The sequence below is a fragment of the Salmo salar genome, chromosome ssa19, assembly GCF_905237065.1.
Source record: "Salmo salar chromosome ssa19, Ssal_v3.1, whole genome shotgun sequence".
Taxonomy (NCBI): Eukaryota; Metazoa; Chordata; class Actinopteri; order Salmoniformes; family Salmonidae; genus Salmo; species Salmo salar.
Window position 1 is genome coordinate 30,015,413 of NC_059460.1, and position 22,829 is coordinate 30,038,241.

A 22,829-nucleotide genomic window follows, 5' to 3' on the forward strand; every position below is an offset into this window, starting at 1 on the left:
TGTTTTCTCATCAGTGTCCTTCACTTCAGTGTCCTTCCGACCAGAGTTGCCCAACCATGCCTAATACTGACGAAATGGTGACCTCTTCTGGCCCTGCCTCCCATGTGTTGTGTGTAGATAGACTAACTGGTGGGGGCTAATATAGCTTTGACTGACTCATCTGTTGTTTCCCTAGCAGTTTATTGCCGTTCCATTAAACTGGAACCTCCATAAACAAATTAATATTATTCTTTTCAGCAAGTCTTTTTGGTGAGTCAAACATCCCATAATGTACACTACATGACCAAAAGTATGTGGAGACCAGTTCATCGAACATCTCATTCCAAAATCATGGACATTAAAATGGAGTTGGTCCCCACTTTGCTGCTATAACAGCCTCGACTCTTTTGGGAAGGCTTTCCACTAAATGTTGGAACAATGCTGCGGGGACTTGCTTCGATTCAGCCACAAGAGCATTAGTGAGGTCGGGCACTGATGTTGGGCGATTAGACCTGGCTCGCAGTCGGCGTTCCAATTCATCCCAAAGGTGTTCGATGGGGTTCAGGTCAGGGCTCTGTGTAGGCCAGTCAAGTTCTTCCATACCGGTCTCGACAAATCATTTCTGTATTGACCTCGCTTTGTGCATGGGGGGGATTGTCATGCTGAAACAGGAAAGAGCCTTCCCCAAACTGTTACCACAAAGTTGGAAGCACAGAATCATCTAGAATGTCATTGTATGCTGTGGCGTTAAGAGTTCCCTTCACTGGAACTAAGGGGCCTAGCCCGTACCATAGAAAAAAGCCCCAGACCATTATTCTTCACCAAACTTTACAGTTGGCACTATGCATTGGGGCAGGTAGTGTTCTCCTGGCATCCGCCAAACCCAGATTCGTCCGTCGTACTGCCAGATGGTGAAGCGTGATTCATCAACCCAGAGAACGCGTTTCCACTGCTAAAGAGTCCATTGGCAGCGAGCTTTACACCACTCCAGCCAACACTTGGCATTGCGCATGGTGATCTTAGGCTTGTGTGCGGCTGCTTGGCCATGGAAACCCATTTCATGAAGTTCCTGACAAACAATTCTTGTGCTGACGTTGCTTCCAGAGGCAGTTTGAAACTCGGTAGTAAGTGTTGCAACCAAGGACAGATGATTTTTATGCACTATGTGCTTCAGCACTTGGCGGTCCCATTCTGTGAGCTTGTGTGGCCTACCACTTTGTGGCTGAGCCGTTGTTGCTCCTAGACGTTTCCACTTCACAATAACAGCACTTACAGTTGACTGGGGCAGCTCTAGCAGGGCATACATTTGACGATCTGACTTCTTAAAAAGGTGGCATCCTATGACGGTGCCACGTTTAAAGTCACTGAGAGTCCTTACAGAGTCTTCTGTAAGGCCATTCTATTGACAATGTTGAACTATGGAGATTGCATTGTTGTGTGCTCAAATTTATACACCTGTCAGCACGGGTGTGGCTGAAATAACCGAATCCATTAATTTGAAGGGGTGTCCACATACTTTTGTATATATAGTATATTTCATTGTGTAGAAAATGTTTTTCTTGCTCTAGCTAAGTTTGACTATATGGTGTTTTCTAGAAAAGATGCAGGGTAAGCACAGAAAGTCATTTGTAGAAAACAAGAGTTCTCTGTTTATTTTTTCCAGCGGCAACATACTGTCAACAACAGTACAGACTCACAACTTTAAATTGATTTGCACACATCGCAGTTTGAAATGTCCAAATGAAAAATACAACACAACTATGAAAAATGTCATACACTCAAATCACACTCAAAACCTATAAAAAATATAAAACATTAACAGTACTATCTTTTTAATCATAATTCTGACAAGTACCATTCAGAGAACAAAACATTGAACACAACTGAGCAAACAAATAAAACTTGAACCATACTTTTTTAAATAGAACAAATACGTAATTTCGTCATGCAGAAGATGTAACATTAAATAATAAATCAAACAAAAATAATATATATTTCTCTATATAGCTCTCTTTTTAAAATGTTCAAGTCAAAGCACTCCCATCTCTTACACAGGGAAAAATTCAAATCAGTTTTAAAAAACAACAGAGAACCCACAATGCTTTCATTGCTGCCATCTTGTTGTATGGCCTTTATCGAAAACATTTCAATCCCAGCAACATCTTTTTGGCACATAAAATACGTGCATAATGGCAGTAGCATTTTGCATTATAAAAAGTGCAGCTATTTCTCCATTTAAATTCAAATAAAACAAAACATTCTGTGCACCGACGTCGTTGGGAGAGAGCATCGATGTCTCCCGAAACCGGGCGTGAGGCGAGTGGTTGTACCAGAGTTTCAGTCCTACTGCTGCTGCAGCATGCTCTTGATGGTCTTGTTGGTCGATTCGTCATTCAAATGCTTGGTTGTGTACCTGCGAGAGACAGATGAATAGACAGACCAGACAGAGCGATCAGTGCCAGGATCTGTGAACGTAACACGACTGCTCTTGCAGAGTGTGAGAAAGCCTTGATGACAGTATCACAGCTCTGAACTTTGATTTCCAGTCTGGCGTTCTCCCCTCAGAGACAGATGTGCAATCCCAGAAAGACAGAAAGAAAGAGAAAAGAGGGTTGGAGGCGGGAGGCTTTGACCCAGGAGTGACCTCACGTAACTGGAAGAGAGTGACTGAATGTGCCCGAAGGACCTGATGATGTGATGTGCAGATGTGAGCGCGGTTAACACGAAAATGGCCGTGTCAGCTGCGAACAGCTGCGAGAGCGTGAGCCACTTAGATTTAAGAAGAGAGCAGGGCGCCGGGGCTCAAAGAAATGTAATCCTCTCTGATCTTCAATAATCTAAAAACTGTGGAATTCCACATTTCACACAAATACTAAACACATATTATTTTAATACCTCTTAACGTGTTGAAAAAAACTGAATAATGAAGGAAAAGTGGCCAAATATGGCTGTATTTTATTTCACAGTATGTATGCTACTGTCTGTTAAAGTGTGAGAAGAAAAAGGTTGCAACAGTATTCTGGAAAACATATTCTCTGTTAAAGAAAAGCATTGTTCAGCTATAGACAAGGTGGGCCTTACCTGAGAGCGTTTAAAAGGCCTTCTACGCTGTTGGGCGGTTGATCTCGGAGAACCTTGATGCACCCTTTCATCTGTGAAGCAGAAAACACCATGTTGAGATTAATCAGTGTTAGGTGGTGTGTGTGTGTGTGTGTGTGTGTGTGTGTGTGTGTGGCCAATCCTCTGGGACTGGGAGCCTTGCTGACATAGCTCCACCCTGCACTCACATCAATCTTGGAAGACTTGGAGAAGGCTCCGACAGGATGCACATAGTCGTAGAGGATGATGACGCCAACCATGACACGCAGGCAGAACGAAACCGTCTCCTCACTGGTGAAGCGGCTACGGTACTCCCTGGAAACACAGAAAGGCAATGAGATTGCTGATCAAGGATAATGTTTCCCATGTCCATATAATAGGGTGTCCAATCAAAAACGCATCTTTTGACCAATGAGTAAAATAATATGTTAATATTTTACAGATACTCCTCTAAGAAAACCAATGGTCCAAACCTCATGTCTCTATCATAATCCATTCAAAGTTATTTGAGTTTTTACCCTTGTAGGATGTCCAAAATTAAGGTGACTAAATCAATTGAGGCCAGAGAAAAAAAAGTGGTCAAAAATCAGGAAAATCATTGTCAGCAACACTGGGTGCTGTGCGAGAATTAAGGTTAACTGAGGACATAAAACAATACAAAAGGTAAGATAGATATGGATTTTGAGACATGACATGTAGTATTTTCATATTTTGGTATACGCTTTTCATATTAATGCAAAATTCCTGTTGTTTTTTGAAGATTTCTCACAAAAACAAGCGTATCTCTGAAATGTCAATGGAGCACTGAGCGTACTTCAAGCTTTTCATTATCAAAGCTTTTTACAGTAAATTCATTTCGTGTCATGTTGATTTTGCTATTTGCAACCCACGAAAACAACTTTGCAGATGACCACCACAACATGTAAAATCCTAAAAGTTGCTGCACAGAGCTCTGTGATTATTATCGGATGTATTAGGTTATGAAATCCAACTTTTTAGATATAATGTTAATGATATGTTAGAGAAAGACACCACTGAACAATTCAGAACATGAAGAATCATATTTGTCTAAGTAACATTTATTTTCTAACATAAAGATGTGAAATTTCATCACCAAAGATCTGGTACACCCTACACCAGGGTTCCCCAACTGGTGGGTCATTTTATTTGGCCCCTCAAGTTTTTTGTGGGACATACAATATTGAAAAACATAAGCAAATCAGTTCTAATCAGGTGTTGGAACCGGTTCAGGGAACAGAACCGAAAAAACAACATTTAACATTCTGTTCAAATGTAACGTATTTCAAGTTAAACTGTAGTTTGTTTGTATCCTGTTTAGTGAATAATTACTGTGAGTATTAATGGAGTTTGAGCCAAAAACTGTGTACAGTGCCATGCAAAAGTATTCAACCCCTTGGCGTTTTTCCTATTTTGTTGCATTACAACCTGTAAATGGATTTTTATTTGGACTTCATGTAATGTAACAAAATAGTCTAAATTGGTGAAGTGAAATGAAAGAAATTACTTCTTTCAAAAAAATCAAAAACAGAAAAGTGGTGTGTGCAGATGTAGTCACCTCCTTTGCAATGAAGCCCCGAAAAAAGATCTGGTGCAACCAATTACCTTCAGAAGTCACATTATTTAGCTAATTAAGTCCAACTGTGTGCAATCTAATTGTCACATGATCTGTCACATGATCTCAGTAGATATACACCTGTTCTGAAAGGCCCCAGAGTCTGCAACACCACTAAGCAAGGGGCACCACCAAGCAAGCAGCACCATGAAGACCAAGGAGCTCTCCAAACAGGTCAAGGGTTGGGTTATAAAAAAATATCAGAAACTTTGAACATCCCACGGAGCACCATTAAATCCATTATAAAAAATTGAAATAATGTAGCACCACAACAAACCTGCCAAGAGAGGGACGCCCACCAAAACTCACAGACCAGGCAAGGTGGGCATTAATCAGAGAGGCAACAAAGAGACCAAAGATAACCCTGAAGAGCTGCAAAGCTCCACAGCGGAGATTGGAGTACCTGTCCATAGGAACACTTTAAGCCGTACACTCCACAGAGCTGGGCTTTACGGAAGAGTGTCCAGAAAAAAATAAGCAAACACATTTACATTTAAGTCATTTAGCAGACGCTCTTATCCAGAGCGACTTACAAATCGGTGCATTCACCTTATGATATCCAGTGGAACAACCACTTTACAATAGTGCATCTAAATCTTTTAAGGGGGGGGTTAGAAGGATTACTTTATCCTATCCTAGGTATTCCTTAAAGAGGTGGGGTTTCAGGTGTCTCCGGAAGGTGGTGATTGACTCCGCTGTCCTGGCGTCGTGAGGGAGCTTGTTCCACCATTGGGGTGCCAGAGCAGCGAACAGTTTTGACTGGGCTGAGTGGGAACTGTGCTTCCTCAGAGATAGGGGGGCCAGCAGGCCAGAGGTGGATGAACGCAGTGCCCTTGTTTGGGTGTAGGGCCTGATCAGAGCCTGAAGGTATGGAGGTGCCGTTCCCTTCACAGCTCCGTAGGCAATCACCATGGTCTTGTAGCGGATGCGAGCTTCAACTGGAAGCCAGTGGAGAGAGAGGAGGAGCAGGGTGACGTGAGAGAACTTGGGAAGGTTGAACACCAGACGGGCTGCGGCGTTCTGGATGAGTTGTAGGGGTTTAATGGCACAGGCAGGGGGCCCAGCCAACAGCGAGTTGCAGTAATCCAGACGGGAGATGACAAGTGCCTGGATTAGGACCTGCGCCGCTTCCTGTGTGAGGCAGGGTCGTACTCTGCGAATGTTGTAGAGCATGAACCTACAGGATCGGGTCACCGCCTTGATGTTAGTGGAGAACGACAGGGTGTTGTCCAGGATCACGCCAAGGTTCTTAGCACTCTGGGAGGAGGACACAAGGGAGTTGTCAACCGTGATGGCGAGATCATGGAACGGGCAGTCCTTCCCCGGGAGGAAGAGCAGCTCCGTCTTGCCGAGGTTCAGCTTGAGGTGGTGATCCGTCATCCACACTGATATGTCTGACAGACATGCAGAGATGCGATTCGCCGCCTGTTTGGTGTTCGCCAAAAGGCATGTGGGAGACTCCCCAAACATATGGAAGAAGGTACTCTGGTCAGATGAGACTAAAATTGAGCTTTTTGGCCATCAACGAAAACGCTATGTCTGGCGTAAACCCAACACCTCTCATCACCCTGAGAACACCATCCACACAGTGAAGCATGGTGGTGGCAGCATCATGCTGTGGGGATGTTTTCATTGGCAGGGACTGGGAAACTGGGCAGAATTGAAGGAATGATGGATGGCGCTAAATACAGGGAAATTCTTGAGGGAAACGTGTTTCAGTCTTCCAGAGATTTGGGACAGCAGTTCACCTTCCAGCAGGACAATGACCCTAAGCATACTGCTAAAGCAACACTCAAGTGGTTTAAGGGGAAACATTTAAATGTCAAGGAAGGGCCTTTCAAAGCCCAGACCCCAATCCAATTGAGAATCTGTGGTATGACTTAAAGATTGCTGTACACCAGAAGAAACCCATCCAACTTGAAGGAGCTGGAGCAGTTTTGCCTTGAAGAATGGGCAAAAATCCCAGTGGCTAGATGTGCCAAGCTTATAGAGACATACCCCAAGAGACTTGCAGCTGTAATTAATGCAAAAGGTGGCTCTACAAAGTGTTGACCTTAGGGGGTGAATAGTTATGCATGCTCAAGTTCAGTTTTTTTGTCTTATTTCTTGTTTGTTTCACAAAATATTTTGCATCTTCAAAGTGGAAGGCATGTTGTGTAAATCAAATGATACAAACCCCCCCAAAAATCTATTTTAATTCCAGGTTGTAAGGCAACCAAATAGGAAAAATGCCAAGGGAGTGAATACTTTCGCAAGTCACTTTATGCTAATTTGGAAAGGTTGACCTAATCAGATAAGAGGAAATTGCCTAGGATCAAAGAGCAGGGTCAGACCCAGGACAATGAAGATGGACGCGGTGTGATTCTGACATCTAGCTAAACAAAGAGAGGACCATGGACATTCTACAGGGGAGATAAAGAAACTCATTGGGGTCATAAAATGTATGGCTGGGGAGGTGATAACTACAAGAGGGTCGTAACCAAAAGAAGGGAAGAGTGTAAGATGTGTTGTGAACTTTCGAAATGTATGGACTCAGTTGACGGCATCCTTGGTAATAAACACTTAAAACTTCTCGAGCTTTTGGGTCTCAATTCCTTATTGTAAAGAGGTTGCAATAGCAATTTTCTATTTGACAATGGTAACCGGTTAATAATGTTATTTAATGTTACAGGAAATTATTTTTTTCCTACGAAGGGCTTTGATAGGCTCTTTGTTGCGTTTTTTGGTGGAACCGAAAAAAATGTCCGGAACATAAAATAACATTATTAACCGGTTCCCATGCTTTGAAAAGAATAGTTCTGTTACAGAACAGTATGGATCACTTTCCTTTCCTGTTCTGATTCTGTTCCTAAAAATGTTTTGTTCTTTTACGTTTACGTTTGTTCCCTAAGCCGGTTCCAACCCCTGGCTCCAAGTGATTTCAATTTTGGAAATCTGTTCCTGTTCCAAAGTATTACAACGCATAATAGAGAGATATAAACTCAGCAAAAAAAAGAAACGTCCTCTCACTGTCAACTGCGTTTATTTTCAGCAAACTTAACATGTGTAAATATTTGTATGAACATAACAAGATTCAACAACTGAGACATAAACTGAACAAGATCCACAGACATGTGACTAACAGAAATGGAAGAACGTGTCCCTGAACAAAGGGGGTGTCAAAATCAAAAGTAACAGTCAGTACCTGGTGTGGCCACCAGCTGCATTAAGTACTGCAGTCATCTCCTCCTCATGGACTGCACCAGATTTGCCAGTTCTTGCTTTAAGATGTTACCCCACTCTTCCACCAAGGCACCTGCAAGTTCCTGGACATTTATGGGGGGGGAATGGCCCTGGCCCTAGCCCTCACCCTCCGATCCAACAGGTCCCAGACGTGCTCAATGGGATTGAGATCCGGGCTCTTCGCCGGCCATGGCAGAATATTGACATTCCTGTCTTGCAAGAAATCGCGCACAGAACAAGCAGTATGGCTGGTGGCATTGTCATGCTGGAGGGTCATGTCAGGATAAGCCTGCAGGAAGGGTACCACATGAGGGAGGAGGATGTCTTCCCTGTAACGCACAGCATTGAGATTGCCTGCAATGACAACAAGCTCAGTCCGATGACACACCGCCCCAGACCAATACGGACCCTCCACCTCCAAATCGATCCCGCTCCAGAGTACAGGCCTCGGTGTAACGGTCATTCCTTAGACGATAAACGCAAATCCGACCATCACCCCTGGTGAGACAAAACCACGACTCGTCAGTGAAGAGCACTTTTTGCCAGTCCTGTCTGGTCCAGTGACGGTGGGTTTGTGCCCATAGGCAACGTTGTTGTCGGTGATGTCTGGTGAGGACCTGCCTTACAACAGGCCTACTAGCCCTCAGTCCAGCCTCTCTCAGCCTATTGCGGACAGTCTGAGCACTGATGGAGGGATTGTGCATTCCTGGTGTTACTCGGGAAGTTGTTGCCATCCTGTAGCTGTCCCACAGGTGTGATGTTCGCATGTACCGATCCTGTGCAGGTGTTGTTACACGTCTTCTTCCACTGCGAGGATGATCAGCTGTCCGTCCTGTCTCCCTGTAGCCCTGTCTTAGGCATCTCACAGTACAGACATTGCAATTTATTGCGCTGGCCACATCTGCAGTCCTCATGCCTCCTTGCAGCATGCCTAAGGCACGTTCACGCAGATGAGCAGGGACCCTGGACATCTTTCTTTTGGTGTTTTTCAGAGTCAGTAGAAAGGCCTCTTTAGTGTCCTAAGTTTTCATAACTATGACCTTAATTGCCTACCGTCTGTAAGCTGTTAGTGTCTTAACGACCGTTCCACAGGTGCATGTTCATTAATTGTTTATGATTCATTGAACAAGCATGGGAAACAGTGTTTAAACCCTTTACAATGAAGATCTGTGAAGTTATTTGGATTTTTACGAATTATCTTTGAAAGACAGGGTCCTGAAAAAGGGACATTTCTTTTTTTGCTGAGTTTATGTGATCGCATACAAATGTAAGCAAGGTTTGAAATGATTATATTTTTGTTAAATATTATAATTCAAATTCTTTGTAATTATGTTCCGGTCTCCTGACCATCTGCTCAACAAAAAATAAAAAAACAGCCTGTGGCTGAGTCTAGTTGATGATCCCTGCCCTACACCATTTTCCTGATGATCTTAAAGGGAAAACTGATCATAGATCAGCACTCCTCCTCTGAGAAACAAAGAATATGGGCCCAGATCCACAATTCTGCAGACATTGACATTGTCTTGATTTAGTGAGGAAGTGGATGGGATTACTTACGGCGTTTCCAACATGACTTTGCACACACTCGCCATCGTGCTTAAGCAGTCTGTCGTGTTCTCGATGGGCAAGTTCTTATTCTAGGCCAACAGAAAGAGAGACGGGATGTTTTTTTCTATAGTTAACCACATTGTTGCATTAGTCACTTCAATTATAGATGGGCAATGTGTCAGATAAGGCAATGTGTTAAGTAAGGAAGCTGTGAAACCACTTTTGATGGGATCTTGCCTCTGAGACAAACTTTGTCGTGCCGTCGCTTAACGTCTTCAACATGGGCGTGGCATCGGCGTAGAACAGAGATATCCGATTGGCCAGCTCGTTGTTGACTTCATTCTCCCCCTCTGTCTGAAAAACCAAGGAACAGTTCATCATCATGTCATCATCATTCATTATGTCGTCACTTTACAAACACTGAATATTATGGAGAAAGTAGATGCTGGTAGAGAAATACTGTATATTCAGTAACGGTAAGATGATTTTTCTGCCTTAAAGACTGAACCTTTATTCTCTAATGCGGAATAATATGAATAATCCTCTGGGACGTCAACACGTGTTACATAAAAAAATATCACATTTGAATAAGAACTAATGTATTTTCCACCAGAACACATAAGTGTTGTCTTTGTATAAAATGTCTGAGTGATTCCAGTAGTCAGTGCCTGAACACTGAGAATTAAGTAATGCTCCTGTACTGCTGGGCTGGAGAAAGTTTTCAGTGCCTGGCTATGGATAGACAGCGTCCCAACTGGCACTCTATTCCCTACATAATGCACTTCTTTGACCAGATCCCCATGTGCCCTGATCAAAAGTAATGCACTTTATAGGGAATAAGGTGTGACATTTGAGACGCAGACACGGGCTCTAGCAGTGGCAGGTTTGAACAGTCGGACCATCTGGGGCAATTTGTTAATGGCAAATTCACGTAGGGGGAATAAAGATACGGATACATATAGTTAACAAAAATATAAATGCAACAACTGAAATGATTTTACTGAGTTACAGTTCATATAAGGAAATCAGTCAATTGAAATAAATTCATTAGGCCTTAATCTATGGATTTCACATGAATGGGCAGGGACGCAGCCAATCAGGAGTTTTCCCCCACGAAAAGGCTTTATTACAGACATAAATACTCCTTGTCCGGATGAGGTCCTGGTCTGGCATGGTTACACTTGGTCTGGTTGTGAGGCTGGTTGGACGTATTGCCAAATTCTCTAAAACGATGTTGGAGGTGGATTATGGTAGAGAAATGAACATTAAATTCTCTGGCAACAGCTCTGGTGGACATTCCGCAGTCAGCATGACAATTGCACACTCCCTCAACTTGAGACATCTGTCATTGTGTTGTGTGACAAAACTTCACATTTTAGAGTGGCCTTTTACAGTCCCCAGCACAGGTGCACCTGTGTAATTAATGATCATGCTGTTTAATCTGCTTCTTGATATGCCACACCTCTCAATTGGATGGATTATCTTGGCAAAACAGAAATGCTCTCTAACAGGGATGTAAACAAATGTGTGCACAACATTTGAGCTCATAAAACATGGGACCAACACTTTACATGTTGCATTTCTATTTTTGTTCACTATAGATAAAAACCCAGGAGCGCGTCTCGAGAACACCAGCAGATTGCGTTTACTTTATTCACTAAAGAACTACTGAAAAAATTCAGACCTTTCTCAGATGTCCTTGGTCCTATTGAAAATGGTATACTTGCTGTCATTTTTAAGTATGGCTGTGCGGAGATAGGAGGCTGAATTATCCTTTAGACGCCTGCCATGCTATCGCAAGAATACATCTCATCTGAATAATACAGCATTTCTAAAAGATTGAAATATCAGGAGACAAAATACTGACCCCTGAGGTACATGGGGTTTAGAGATGATACAATTAACTTGTACTGCTTTTAAATGTATTTATGATAGACTTAGTGCAAGATCTACTCATGAAATAGTTATCATATAGCCCATAATGACCCTATATAGCCTGTAACGTTAATGCAGGATGAACACCTGGCCCCCTGCTGAGCACAGGGTCTGTCTGGGTGGTTTCCCTTATCACCAGTGTATCCCAGAGGGTCTGTGGTGCAGACCCCAAACTGTTCTCAGATCATGTTCGAACTGTTCCACTGAGGCCTGTGAGTCCCAGAGGGACTGAGGACATGCAACTGTTCTCAGATCATGTATATGGTGCATTTCACTCCGCTCCGCCCCCTGTGCTCCAAGTGAACGGCTCAAACTCCCTTTGAGTCCCCAGTGGCTCAAGTAAACTATTTTCGGACGAGTTGCAGGCGCACAAAGGCTGACATATTGTGCGTTTGTTAACGGACAATCATCTTCGTTGTCAAAAAACCCCTGACTTAATCCGTAATTTTCAGACACAAAATATCTGTGGCCGTAGCCTCAGGGGGAAAGGACCATCAGCCCCTCAGATTAGAGTTCAGTAGTCAGCTCACCGGTGTATTGTTGATCCGCATGCGGCTCAACGTTCTCCTGTAATAGCTGAAGTCATTCTGGATGGCAGGGTTAGTCATCTGCAACACATGGATTAACATGTACATTACAAACAGAAAACTGTCAGGACTTTGTGTGTGTGTATGTGTGTGTGTGTGTGTGTGTGTGTGTGTGCGTGTTTCTGAAGTTAGAACAACACACAGCACGCGGCAGCAGATGTCCTGCTCTCTGAAATACTCCATCATGACAGGATGTTTTAGCAACAAGGCAGATACATTGCTAGGGACGGAGAAGGAATGAAAAGGACATCGATAGGATTAAATCTTCTATTTATTTGTATCCCATCATATTTCCTCGCTTGTCCTTTATAATAGGATACGTTTCATTTTCAACTGTCAATGAATGAAATACTTGTTAGTTCCCTTTAGCAGTGCGGCAGTGGCTCAGTATGTTTGGACGTATGAAAGAAGTGTCAACACTAAGGATGATGAGAGGCTACTAGAGACGCTCTTGTTATACAGATGGTGGAGGATAGCGGTCAGAGGTCACAGGTCAGGCCATGAGGTGACACACTGATTTAGGGGGGAGGGAAGGGGTAGCTAGCGCCCCTATGTGATTAGCTATAGAACATCGGTGACATTCTGTGATTTGGCAACACAGCCTCAAATCTTACTTTGTCGAGTAGGCACACTCCATCTTAAATCTCTAGAGGCAATCGACGCAAACAAAGAAGCGCGGCTGCCCTGCTTCCTTCCACAAAGACGATCATTAGACCTTGCCTTGAGTGGAGCTTACCTTTAATAAACCACTGGCCAATCAGTGGGCCCCGTCCAACACATCAACCTCCTGCTCCTCCAATGTGCTGAGACCCCTCCCTAATTACCCCTAGCAACACGCTATTAACCCTGGCCAGCACAAGAAGCAGGGTAATCCCACCACAATAGATTGGTACCTAGTGCCAGTGGCTAGTGCCAGGCCAGCCCATTTCACCAGTGAGTGGCTTTAAAAACACGGCAGGCGGGAAGGTGGGTGTTCAAACTAGGTCAATGCCTGTCATCGGCGTATGGGGAGCGAAAAATGTATGAATGGTGCCTGGCATGACACCTTGCACCCCCTTACTTGCATGCTTTTAGTGCCCATGCAGGGTATGGGGGTACCGGGCAGGAGGGCTAGTTAATTGGGGCATCGTGACGGAGTGCCTGGGGGTGTCAGGATGCTAGTTTGTGTGTACATTTGGCTCTGACGCCTTGCGAGCTGGATGAGAACTAATTTAATTATATCTGACGTCCGTATATTAAGGACGCCCTGACACATTTGCTAGACTACTTGGCCAGGCAATTTATGGTTAAGTGGACGATCTGTCTGTGACTCAAACAAATAGGTAATCTGTGGGTTTCTACCCGGGATCAACTATAAAGCATGTCTCTGTGTGTTGTAGACAGGAGCCCTAGCCAAGCGATACTTCCCAAATGGCACCCTATTCCTTTTATAGTGCACTAGTTTTGACCAGAACCCTATGGACCCTGGTCAAAAGTAGTGCACTAGATAGGGCATTTGGGATGCCATTTGGGATGCAAGCAAAAAGCACCAGCCTACTACACTATCCTATTCGCCTTCCCATTCATTCCAGCAGTGTGTATACCAGTGAGTGGTATTCAAAGTCAGGGGGGGAACTGCAATTGGGTCAACCAAAATGCCCCATATATATATATATATAAAGATTTTGTAAAAATCTAAATGTACCGATTTTAATGTTGTGTCATTGTAGTTGAGGTAGGGTGGGGCCACGAGAAATTATTGCAAAAACAATTTTGGCCTCAGAAATTCTGTCGGAATAAATAGGGCTGAAAAAGTTTAAAATACCACTGGTGTAGACTACAGTATTATGAACCAAGTCCTCCCTGGACAGGATCCAAGTTGTGTAGCGCCCTCCAGTAACCACGAGCACAACCGTTCCTTGATTTTAACTGGCGGCTTTATTCTGTAGTTTTAGTCAGAATTATCACCTTCCATGAGGACTATAAAGTAAATGAAAATACAGTTAAGCACACTCTTACAACTTTCTTGTCTTACGAGTGACTTATTAGATTGACATAACTCTGAAGTGCTTACATACATAAAACAGTTTAGCCGGAGATATAACAGTATCAGATTAAACACATGAAAAAAGGAAAAATACCTCATTGGCTGCTTAAAGAAGGGAGGAAATCAAACTTCACACTTGTTATTCCTGGGATGAATTCACGCTTCATCCTTAAGTATTATAACGTTACCATCCTAACATACACACTTCAACCTTTACGAACTACACCCGATGACATGAAAACTTAGCTAAAACAGCGCGGGATTGCCTTCCCTCCAAAGGTGTGTTGCTACGATAACGATCCCCGTTACAACAGTTATTAGCCACGTAGTTCCGCTGGTCTTATCATTTCCCCCGCATAGCGAACACGTAAACAATTCAAACAAAAAACAACGACATAGACTAACAGGTTAATTGTCAGTTACAAGTTGTATCCTCTGTTCATTGGCTGAGGCTTCATGGTGTACAGCACTAACACCTAAATAACAGGGTATTAACACCTCGTTATGCCAACGAGAGTTAGCTCGCACGTTATCAGAAGGAATAGGTACACTGTGTACATAGTAACAACTTAACCATGCCAACAACAGCTATAGCCTAGGATAACAACAAGGGATGGATGAAATGAGGGAACGGTGGGGACTCTGGGCTAAATTGAGTAAATGGCGGCCAGAGATGTCATGGGACGTACTTTGAGCTCGTCGAAGCGCAGTGTGAAGTGCAGGATCTCGGCGAACTGCTTGGCCAGTGCCTGCTCACGCTCCAAGTTCTGCGTTGGGTTGTCATACGTCTCGCTGGTCAGGGCTCCCAGTAGGCTGTGCAGCGCCGCCTCTGTAACACAAATCAAATCGTATTGGTAAAGGCAAAGTCAACTTAGTGTATGTAAACTTTTGACCCCCTGGAATTGTGATACAGTGAATTATAAGTGAAATAATCTGTCTGTAAACAGTTGTTGGAAAAATTACCTGTGTCATGGACAAAGTAGATGTCGTAACCGACTTGCCAAAACTATAGTTTATTAACAAGAAATGTGTGGAGTGGTAAAAAAAAAAGAGTTTTAATGACTCCAACCTAAGTGGATGTAAACTTCCGACTTCAACTGTACACATGATTAGCAGATGTTATTGCGGGTGTAGCGAAATGTTTGTGCTTCTAGCTCCGACAGTGCAATAATATCTAACAAATTACACAACATATACCCAATACACACAAATCTAAGTAGGAATGAATTAAGACTATATACAGTTGAAGTCGGAAGTTTACATACACTTAGGTTGGAGTCATTAAAACTAGTTTTTCAACCACTCCACAAATTTCTTGTTAATAAACTATAGTTTGGGCAAGTCGGTTAGGACATCTACCTTCTGCATGGCACAAGTCATTTTTCCAACAATTGTTTACAGACAGATTTTTTCAATTATAATTCACTGTATCACAATTCCAGTGGGTCAGAAGTTACATACACTAAGTTGACTGTGCCTTTAAACAGCTTGGAAAATTCCAGAAAATGATGTCATGGCTTTAGAAGCTTCTGATAGGATAACTGACATCATTTGTGTCAATTGGAGGTGTACCTGTGGATGTATTTCAAGGCCTACCTTCAAACTCAGTGCCTATTTGCTTGACATTATTGGAAAATCAAAATTAATCAGCCAAGGCCTCAGAAAATAAATTGTAGACCTCCACAAGTCTGGTTCATCCTTGGGAGCAATTTCCAAACGCCTGAAGGTACCACGTTCATCTGTACAAACAATAGTATGCAAGTATAAACACCATGGGACCATGCAGCCGTCATACTGCTCAGGAAGGAGATGCGTTCTGTTTCCTAGAGATGAACGTACTTTGGTGCGAAAAGTGCAAATCAATCCCAGAACAACAGCAAAGGACCTTGTGAAGATGCTGGAGGAAACAGGTACAAAAGTATCTATATCCACAGTAAAACGAGTCCTATATCGACATAACCTGAAAGGCCGCTCAGCAATGAAGAAGCCACTGCTCCAAAACCGCCATAAAAAAGCCAGACTACGGTTTGCAACTGCACATGGGGACATAGATCGTACTTTTTGGAGAAATGTCCTTTGGTCTGATGAAACAAAAATATAACTGTTTGGCCATAATAACCATCGTTATGTTTGGAGGAAAAAGGGGGATGCTCGCAAGCCAAAGAACACCATCCCAACCGTGAAGCACATGGGTGGTAGCATCATGTTGTGGGGGTGCTTTGCTGCAGGAGGGACTGGTGCACTTCACAAAATAGATGGCATCATGAGGGAGGAAAATGATGTGGATATATTGAAGCAACATCTCAAGACATCAGTCAGGAAGTTAAAGCTTGGTCGGAAATGGGTCTTCCAAATGGACAATGACCGCAAGCATACTTCCAAAGTTGTGGCAAACTGGCTTAAGGACAACAAAGTCAAGGTATTGGAGTGGCCATCACAAAGCCCTGACCGCAATCCTATAGAAAATTTGTGGGCAGAACTGAAAAAGCGTGTGCGAGCAAGGAGGCCTACAAACCTGACTCCGTCACACCAGCTCTGTCAGGAGGAATGGGCCAAAATTCACCCAACTTATTGTGGGAAGCTTGTGGAACGCTACCCGAAATGTTTGACCCAAGTTAAATAATGTATAGGCAATGCTACCAAATACTAATTGAGTGCATGTAAACTTCTGACCCACTGGGAATGTGATGAAAGAAATAAAAACTGAAATAAATCACTCTCTAATATTATTCTGACATTTCACATTCTTAAAATAAAGTGGTGATCCTAACTGACCTAAGACAGGGAATTTCTACTAGGATTAAATGTCAGGAATTGTGAAAAACTGAGTTTAAATGTATGTAGCTATGTAAACTTCCGACTTCAACTGTACATATGGACGAGCGATGTCAGAGCGGAACGGACTAAGATACAGTAGAATAGTATAGAACACAGTATATACATATGAGATGAGTAATGCCAGATATGTAAACATTAAGTGACTAAGATACCATACCATAGAATAGTATAGAATACAATATATACATATGAGATGAATAATGAGTAATGCTAGATATGTAAACATTATTAAGTGACTAAGATACCGTAGAATAGTATATAATATGAGTAATGCCAGATATGTAAACCTTATTAAAGTGACTAGTGTTCCATTCCTTAAAGTGGCCAGTGATTTCTAGCCTATGGCTATAGACAGTAGCCTCTAATGTGGTAGTGATGGCTGTTTAAGATATGGACAAGGAGAGGGTGTTAGAGACTGTTGTGTGTTGTGAATGATAAGCTAAATATCGGCCTAATAAACACAATAATCATGAAGTACATCATGATATCAAATGTATGCCAACTAGAATTTCCTGCTTCTGTAAGCCAGGGACAAGGAGAAGGTGTCAGAGATGAGGAGGGAGGGAGAAAATATACAATTGTGGATTGTTTATGAGTTGAATGATAAGCTCAATATCTGCTTAATAAACGTAACGATTGTAAAGTACATCTTGTCTGCCAAATAGAATTGCCCTGATGGTAGTAGCTGTACAAAACAAGGACATGCGATTGAGTGATGATGGTGCCCGCTGCCCAGGGCCCTATGACAGTGTAGGGGTGGGGAGGGGTGGGGTTCAAGGGAAGAGCTGTCTCTAGGGGTGGGGTGGTGGAAGGGGATGGGAAGATCACCAAATCAGATGGAGATGAGACTAATTATCTCATTGTAATGAGATACGTGGGAAGTGCTCCATTCATCCAGGCTTCCTGCCATTGTTTTTGACAGTAAGTAAATATGAAGACTTTACATGGCTTTAATGGGGTAAACCACACAGTTCTGTAGTAACAAGCTAGGTAATGGTAAATATAATCACTCCCCCACTAGTTTCCTGGCCAGCTGTGCATTTCCCAACATTGCCTTCCTGTAAAGGAGGTGAGTGAGCTAACGCAGTAGACACATAAATGCTTTTCCGTTTGCATTTCCATGTCTCAAGATAGCCAACAAAAGCACCAAGACGCTCACCATGAATACACAATGGCAAAACCATCCACGAGGGAAAATGTAGTTGTAGTCAGAAAGTGAAGAAGCATTCAGTCTAGACTCGCAAAGACAACTAGATTTAATATAATGACATAACACGGATGAGCCAAACAAACAAACAAACAAACAAACAAAAACACAAACACACACACAGTAATCTGGTTGCACAATAACACCAACTTCCACCTAGCTGTACATAATCGTGACTCTGAACATTTATTTACAACTCTTACCACTTACAGTAGAGCACAAGGACATAATACACACCGCTATAAACCAGACAAAATGATTCTCTCTTAAGATAGACACACAGAGATCCGCAGACAGAGGTTTTTGCAGAGGCGGACTGCGAGCTGGCAGTGCAGTCCAGTAAATTGAGCATGTTGGCTATTCTGTAATGACCCCCCATCTGCTTGGGACAGCGCATTGCTTCTGCTGCAGCGAAGAGGAGAGGGCTGGTTAAAAATGGCCTTAGTGACGCAACAGAAGTTGAGATGGGGCTACTTTTAGGACTCATATCTGAATCGAGGCACTCTACCATGTCTGGAGTCTGGAGGAAAGGGGGGCGCGTCTGATCCCTTCAGGTCACGGCAGAGCAGGCGAGCGGAATGTGGGCACGTAGACTAGGCAGGCGCTGCTCAGCTCTGTTCACATTGGGAGAGGAGGGGATGGGTGGGAGGGTCAGAGGTTTGGCAGGTATTCACTCCAACCCAGCTGTCAATGGACTCCTGTCCTGAACACTTCTATTGGTGGAAGCTTAACGTTTATTGAGTAATTAAGCTACATCTTGCACTACATAAAGTGCTTAAACCTGAATGATGAGTGACAGTTATAATATTGTGGAAGGTAGTTTCTAATGTTCGGAACATACATTTCTGGGGGGTAATAACACAGAGAGGTCTGATAAGCCATCTCTCAGCCAGCAGCCATCCCCTCTGTCTGTCTGCAGCTGAGCCAGTCTGCGGAAAAGGTCGGCAAGCATCTCGCATGTCAGGCAGGAGGAGGCAGCTGAGGCAAAGGTGGCCCCCGGAGTCAGAGCAGTGGAGCGGGCGGACGGATGCGTCGGGAGACGAACTACTTCATTATATAACACACACAGACACACACAACATGGCCTTGGTGGGCTGGTGCCCACTGTGTTCAATAACTGACTGACTGCAGTCTTAAGAGGTTAAGGTCGGTGAAGCGGCAAGGAACGGACTGCTGGTCACCGGCAAGCAGGCAGCACTTGGCTAGGCTAGCATCCCCCCTCTCTCTCAAATCAAATCAAATTTCATTAGTCACATGCGTCGAATATGCGCTGCGTAGACCTTACAGTGAAATGCTTACTTATGAGCCCCTAACCAACAATGCAGTTTAATTTTTGGGGGGATAAGAATAACAGATAAGTAACAAGTAATTAAAGAGCAGCAGTAAAATAACAATAGCGAGACTATATACAGGGGGGTACAGGTACAGAGTTAATGTATGGGGGCACTGGTTAGTTGAGGTAGTGTGTACATGTAGGTACAGTTATTAAAGTGACCATGCATTGATGACAACAGAGAGTAGCAGTGGTGTAAAGAGGGGGTGGGGTGGGGGGTGCAAATAGTCTGGGTAGCCATTTGACTAGTTGTTTAGGAGTCTTATGGCTTGGGGGTAGAAGCTGATAAAAAGCCTCTTGGACCTAGACTTGGCGCTCCGTTACCGCTTGCCATGCGGTAGCAGACAGAACAGTCGATGACTAGGGTGGCTGGAGTCTTTGACAATTTTTCAGGCCAGCCGACACCGCCTGGTATAGAGGTCCTGGATGGCAGGAAGCTTGGCCCCAGTGATGTACTGGGCCGTTCGCACTACCCTCTGTAGAGCCTTGCGGTCTCCTGAGGGGGAATAGATGTTGTCGTGCCCTCTTCACGACTGTCTTGGTGTGCTTGGACCATGTTAGTTTGTTGGTGATGTGGACACCAAGGAACTCAACCTGCTCCACTACAGCCCCGCCGATGAGAATGGGGGCGTGCTCGGTCGTCTTTTTCCTGTAGTCGACAATCATCTACTTTGTCTTGATCACGTTGAGAGAGAGGTTGTTGTCCTGGCACCACATGGCCAGGTCTCTGACCTCCTCCCTATAGGCTGTCTCATCGTTGTCGGTGATCAGGTCTACCACTGTTGTGTCATCAGCAAATTTAATGATGGTGTTGGAGTCGTGCCTGGCCGTGCAGTCATGAGTGAACAGGGAGTACAGGAGGGGACTGAGCACGCACCCTGAGGGGCCCCCGGGTTGAGGATCAGCGTGGCGGATGTGTTGTTACCTACCCTTACCACCTGGGGGCAGCCCGTTAGGAAGTCCAGGATCCAGTTGCAGACGGAGGTGTTTAGTCCCATGGTAATTAGATTTGTGATGAGCTTTGAGGGCACTATGGTGTTGAACGCTGAGCTGTAGTCAATGAATAGCAATCTCACATAGGTGTTCCTTTTGTGGGAAAGGGCAGTGTGGAGTGCAATAGAGATTGTATCATCTGTGGATCTGTTGGGGTGGTATGCAAATTGGAGTGGGTCTAGGGTTTCTGGGATGATGGTGTTGATGTGAGCCATGACCAGCCTTTCAAAGCACTTCATGGCTACAAATGTGAGTGCTACGGGTCGGTAGTCATTTAGGCAGGTTACCTTTGTGTTCTTGGGCACAGGGACTATGGTGGTCTGCTTCAAACATGTTGGTATTACAGACTCAGACAGGGAGAGGTTGAACATGTCAGTGAAAACACTTGCCAGTTGGTTGGCGCATGCTCGCAGTACACGTCCTGGTAATCCGTCTGACCCTGCGGCCTTGTGAATGTTGACCTGTTTTAAGGTCTTACTCACATCGGCTGCGGAGAGCATGATCACACAGTCTTCTGGAACAGCTGGTGCACTCATGCATGTTTCAGTGTTATTTTCCTCGAAACGAGCATAGAAGTAGTTTAGCTCGTCTGGTAGGCTCGTGTCACTGGGCAGCTCTCGGCTTTGCTTCGCTTTGTAGTCTGTAATGGTTTGCAAGCCCCTGCCACATCCAACGAGCGTCAGAGCCAATGTAGTACGATTCGATCTTAGTCCTGTATTGACGCTTTGCCTGTTCGATGGTTCGTCAGAGGGCATAGCGGGATTTCTTATAAGCTCTAGCCTTTAGCTCAGTGCGGATGCTGCCTGTAATCCATCGCTTCTGGTTGGGGTATGTACGTACGGTCACTGTGGGGACGACGTCATCGATGCACTTATTGATGAAGCCAATGACTGATGTGGTGTACTCCTCAATGCCATCGGAGGAATCCCGGAACATATTCCAGTCTATGCTAGCAAAACAGTCCTGTAGCTTAGCATCTGCTTCCTTTGACCACTTTTTTACTGATCTAGTCACGGGTGCTTCCTGCTTTAACTTTTGCTTGTAAGCAGGAATCAGGAGAATAGAATTATGGTCATATTTGCCAAATGGAGGGCGAGGGAGAGCTTTGTAAGCATCTCTGTGTGTGGAGTAAAGGTGGTCCAGAGTTCCTTTTCCTCTGGTTGCACATTTAACATGCTGATAGAAATTTGGTAAAACGGATTTAAGTTTCCCTGCATTAAAGTCCCCGGCTACTAGGAGCGCCGCGTCTGGGTGAGCTTTTTGTTGTTTGCTTATGTTGGAATACAGCTTATTGAATGCTTTTCTTAGTGCCAGTCTCTGACTGTTTTGGTATGTAAACAGCTCCAAAGAATACAGATGAAAATTCTCTCAGTAGGTAGTGTGGTCTAAAGCTTATTATGAGATACTCTACCTCAGGCGAGCAAAATACATAGACCGCCGCCCCTTGTCTTACCATACGCCGCTGTTCTATCCTGCCGGTACATCGTATAACCAGCCAGCTGTATGTTGATATTGTCGTCGTTGAGCCACGACTCCGTGAAGCATAAGATGTTACCGTTTTTAATGTCCTGTTGGTAGTTTAATCTTCCGTGTAACTCGTCGATTTTATTCTCCAAAGATTGCACGTTTGCTAGCAGAATGTAGGGAAGTGGGGGTTTATTTGATTGCCTACAAATTCCCAGAAGGTAGCCTGACCTTCTGCCCCTCTTTCTCCACCTCCTCTTCACGCAGATCACATGGATCGGGGCTTGTCCCCGAGGAAGCAGTATATCCTTTTCGTTGGGCTCGTCAGAGTCATGAAAGGAAAAAAAGGATTCTGCCAGTCCGTAGTGAGTAATCGCAGTCCTGATGTTTAGAAGTTATTTTCGGACATAAGAGACGGTAGCGGCAACATTATGTACAAAATAAGTCAAAAAATAAGTTACAAACAACGCAATTAAGCAAACAAAAAAACACAATCGGCTGGGGGCACGTAAAACGTCTGCCCTCTTCTCAGGCGCCAACTTACATTCCTTTCCATGGTAATGCGGAGTCCTCAGCTCTGGGAGGAGGTGGGTATCACATCTAGCCAGAGTGCAATGCAAGCAAGTATCACATTGATGATGGCTAGGAGTGTGTGCACTGTGCATGTTTGTGTGTGTGTGGTTATGCATGTTAATTTCTGCAGTTCAGCAGCCGATATCGCTGATGTGACTGCGCATACAGACGGTTAAGGTCATGAGAGGAGTGTGTATATCTTACATATAACCACTAGAGAAGCTGTAGCTAGTGGACCTCTAGTGCAGGCATGTATCTGACCTTTTTACCCAAAGCTCTGAAGGACACGTCACTAGTCTCAGGCGGGTGTGGGTGTTGTTTTGTAGGGCTACATATCTAACCTGAGGCTCAGAACAGGGGCTGTATGCATGAAGCGTCTAGGAGTGCTGATC

The 22,829-nt window shown here is 44.0% G+C and overlaps 1 protein-coding gene across 3 annotated transcripts in view; it reads right to left on the reverse strand.

Annotated features, from left to right (window-relative positions):
- Positions 1-1,600: 1,600 nt before the first annotated feature.
- The window catches only part of LOC106578680 (CYFIP-related Rac1 interactor B), a 66,061-nt gene continuing 44,832 nt past the window's right edge, over positions 1,601-22,829 (reverse strand). For 2 of the 3 annotated variants that reach the window (XM_014157770.2, XM_045702189.1), the window contains 7 exons: positions 14,719-14,858; positions 11,947-12,024; positions 9,719-9,835; positions 9,491-9,570; positions 3,267-3,393; positions 3,061-3,131; positions 1,601-2,392 (listed from right to left, as the gene is read on the reverse strand). In XM_014157770.2, coding sequence (XP_014013245.1) covers positions 2,323-2,392; positions 3,061-3,131; positions 3,267-3,393; positions 9,491-9,570; positions 9,719-9,835; positions 11,947-12,024; positions 14,719-14,858 — 683 coding nt within the window. In that variant the 3' untranslated portion in view covers positions 1,601-2,322. Of the gene's footprint in view, positions 2,393-3,060; positions 3,132-3,266; positions 3,394-9,490; positions 9,571-9,718; positions 9,836-11,946; positions 12,025-14,123; positions 14,655-14,718; positions 14,859-22,829 lie in introns of those variants that run through there. The other variant, XM_045702190.1, reaches the window with a different exon arrangement.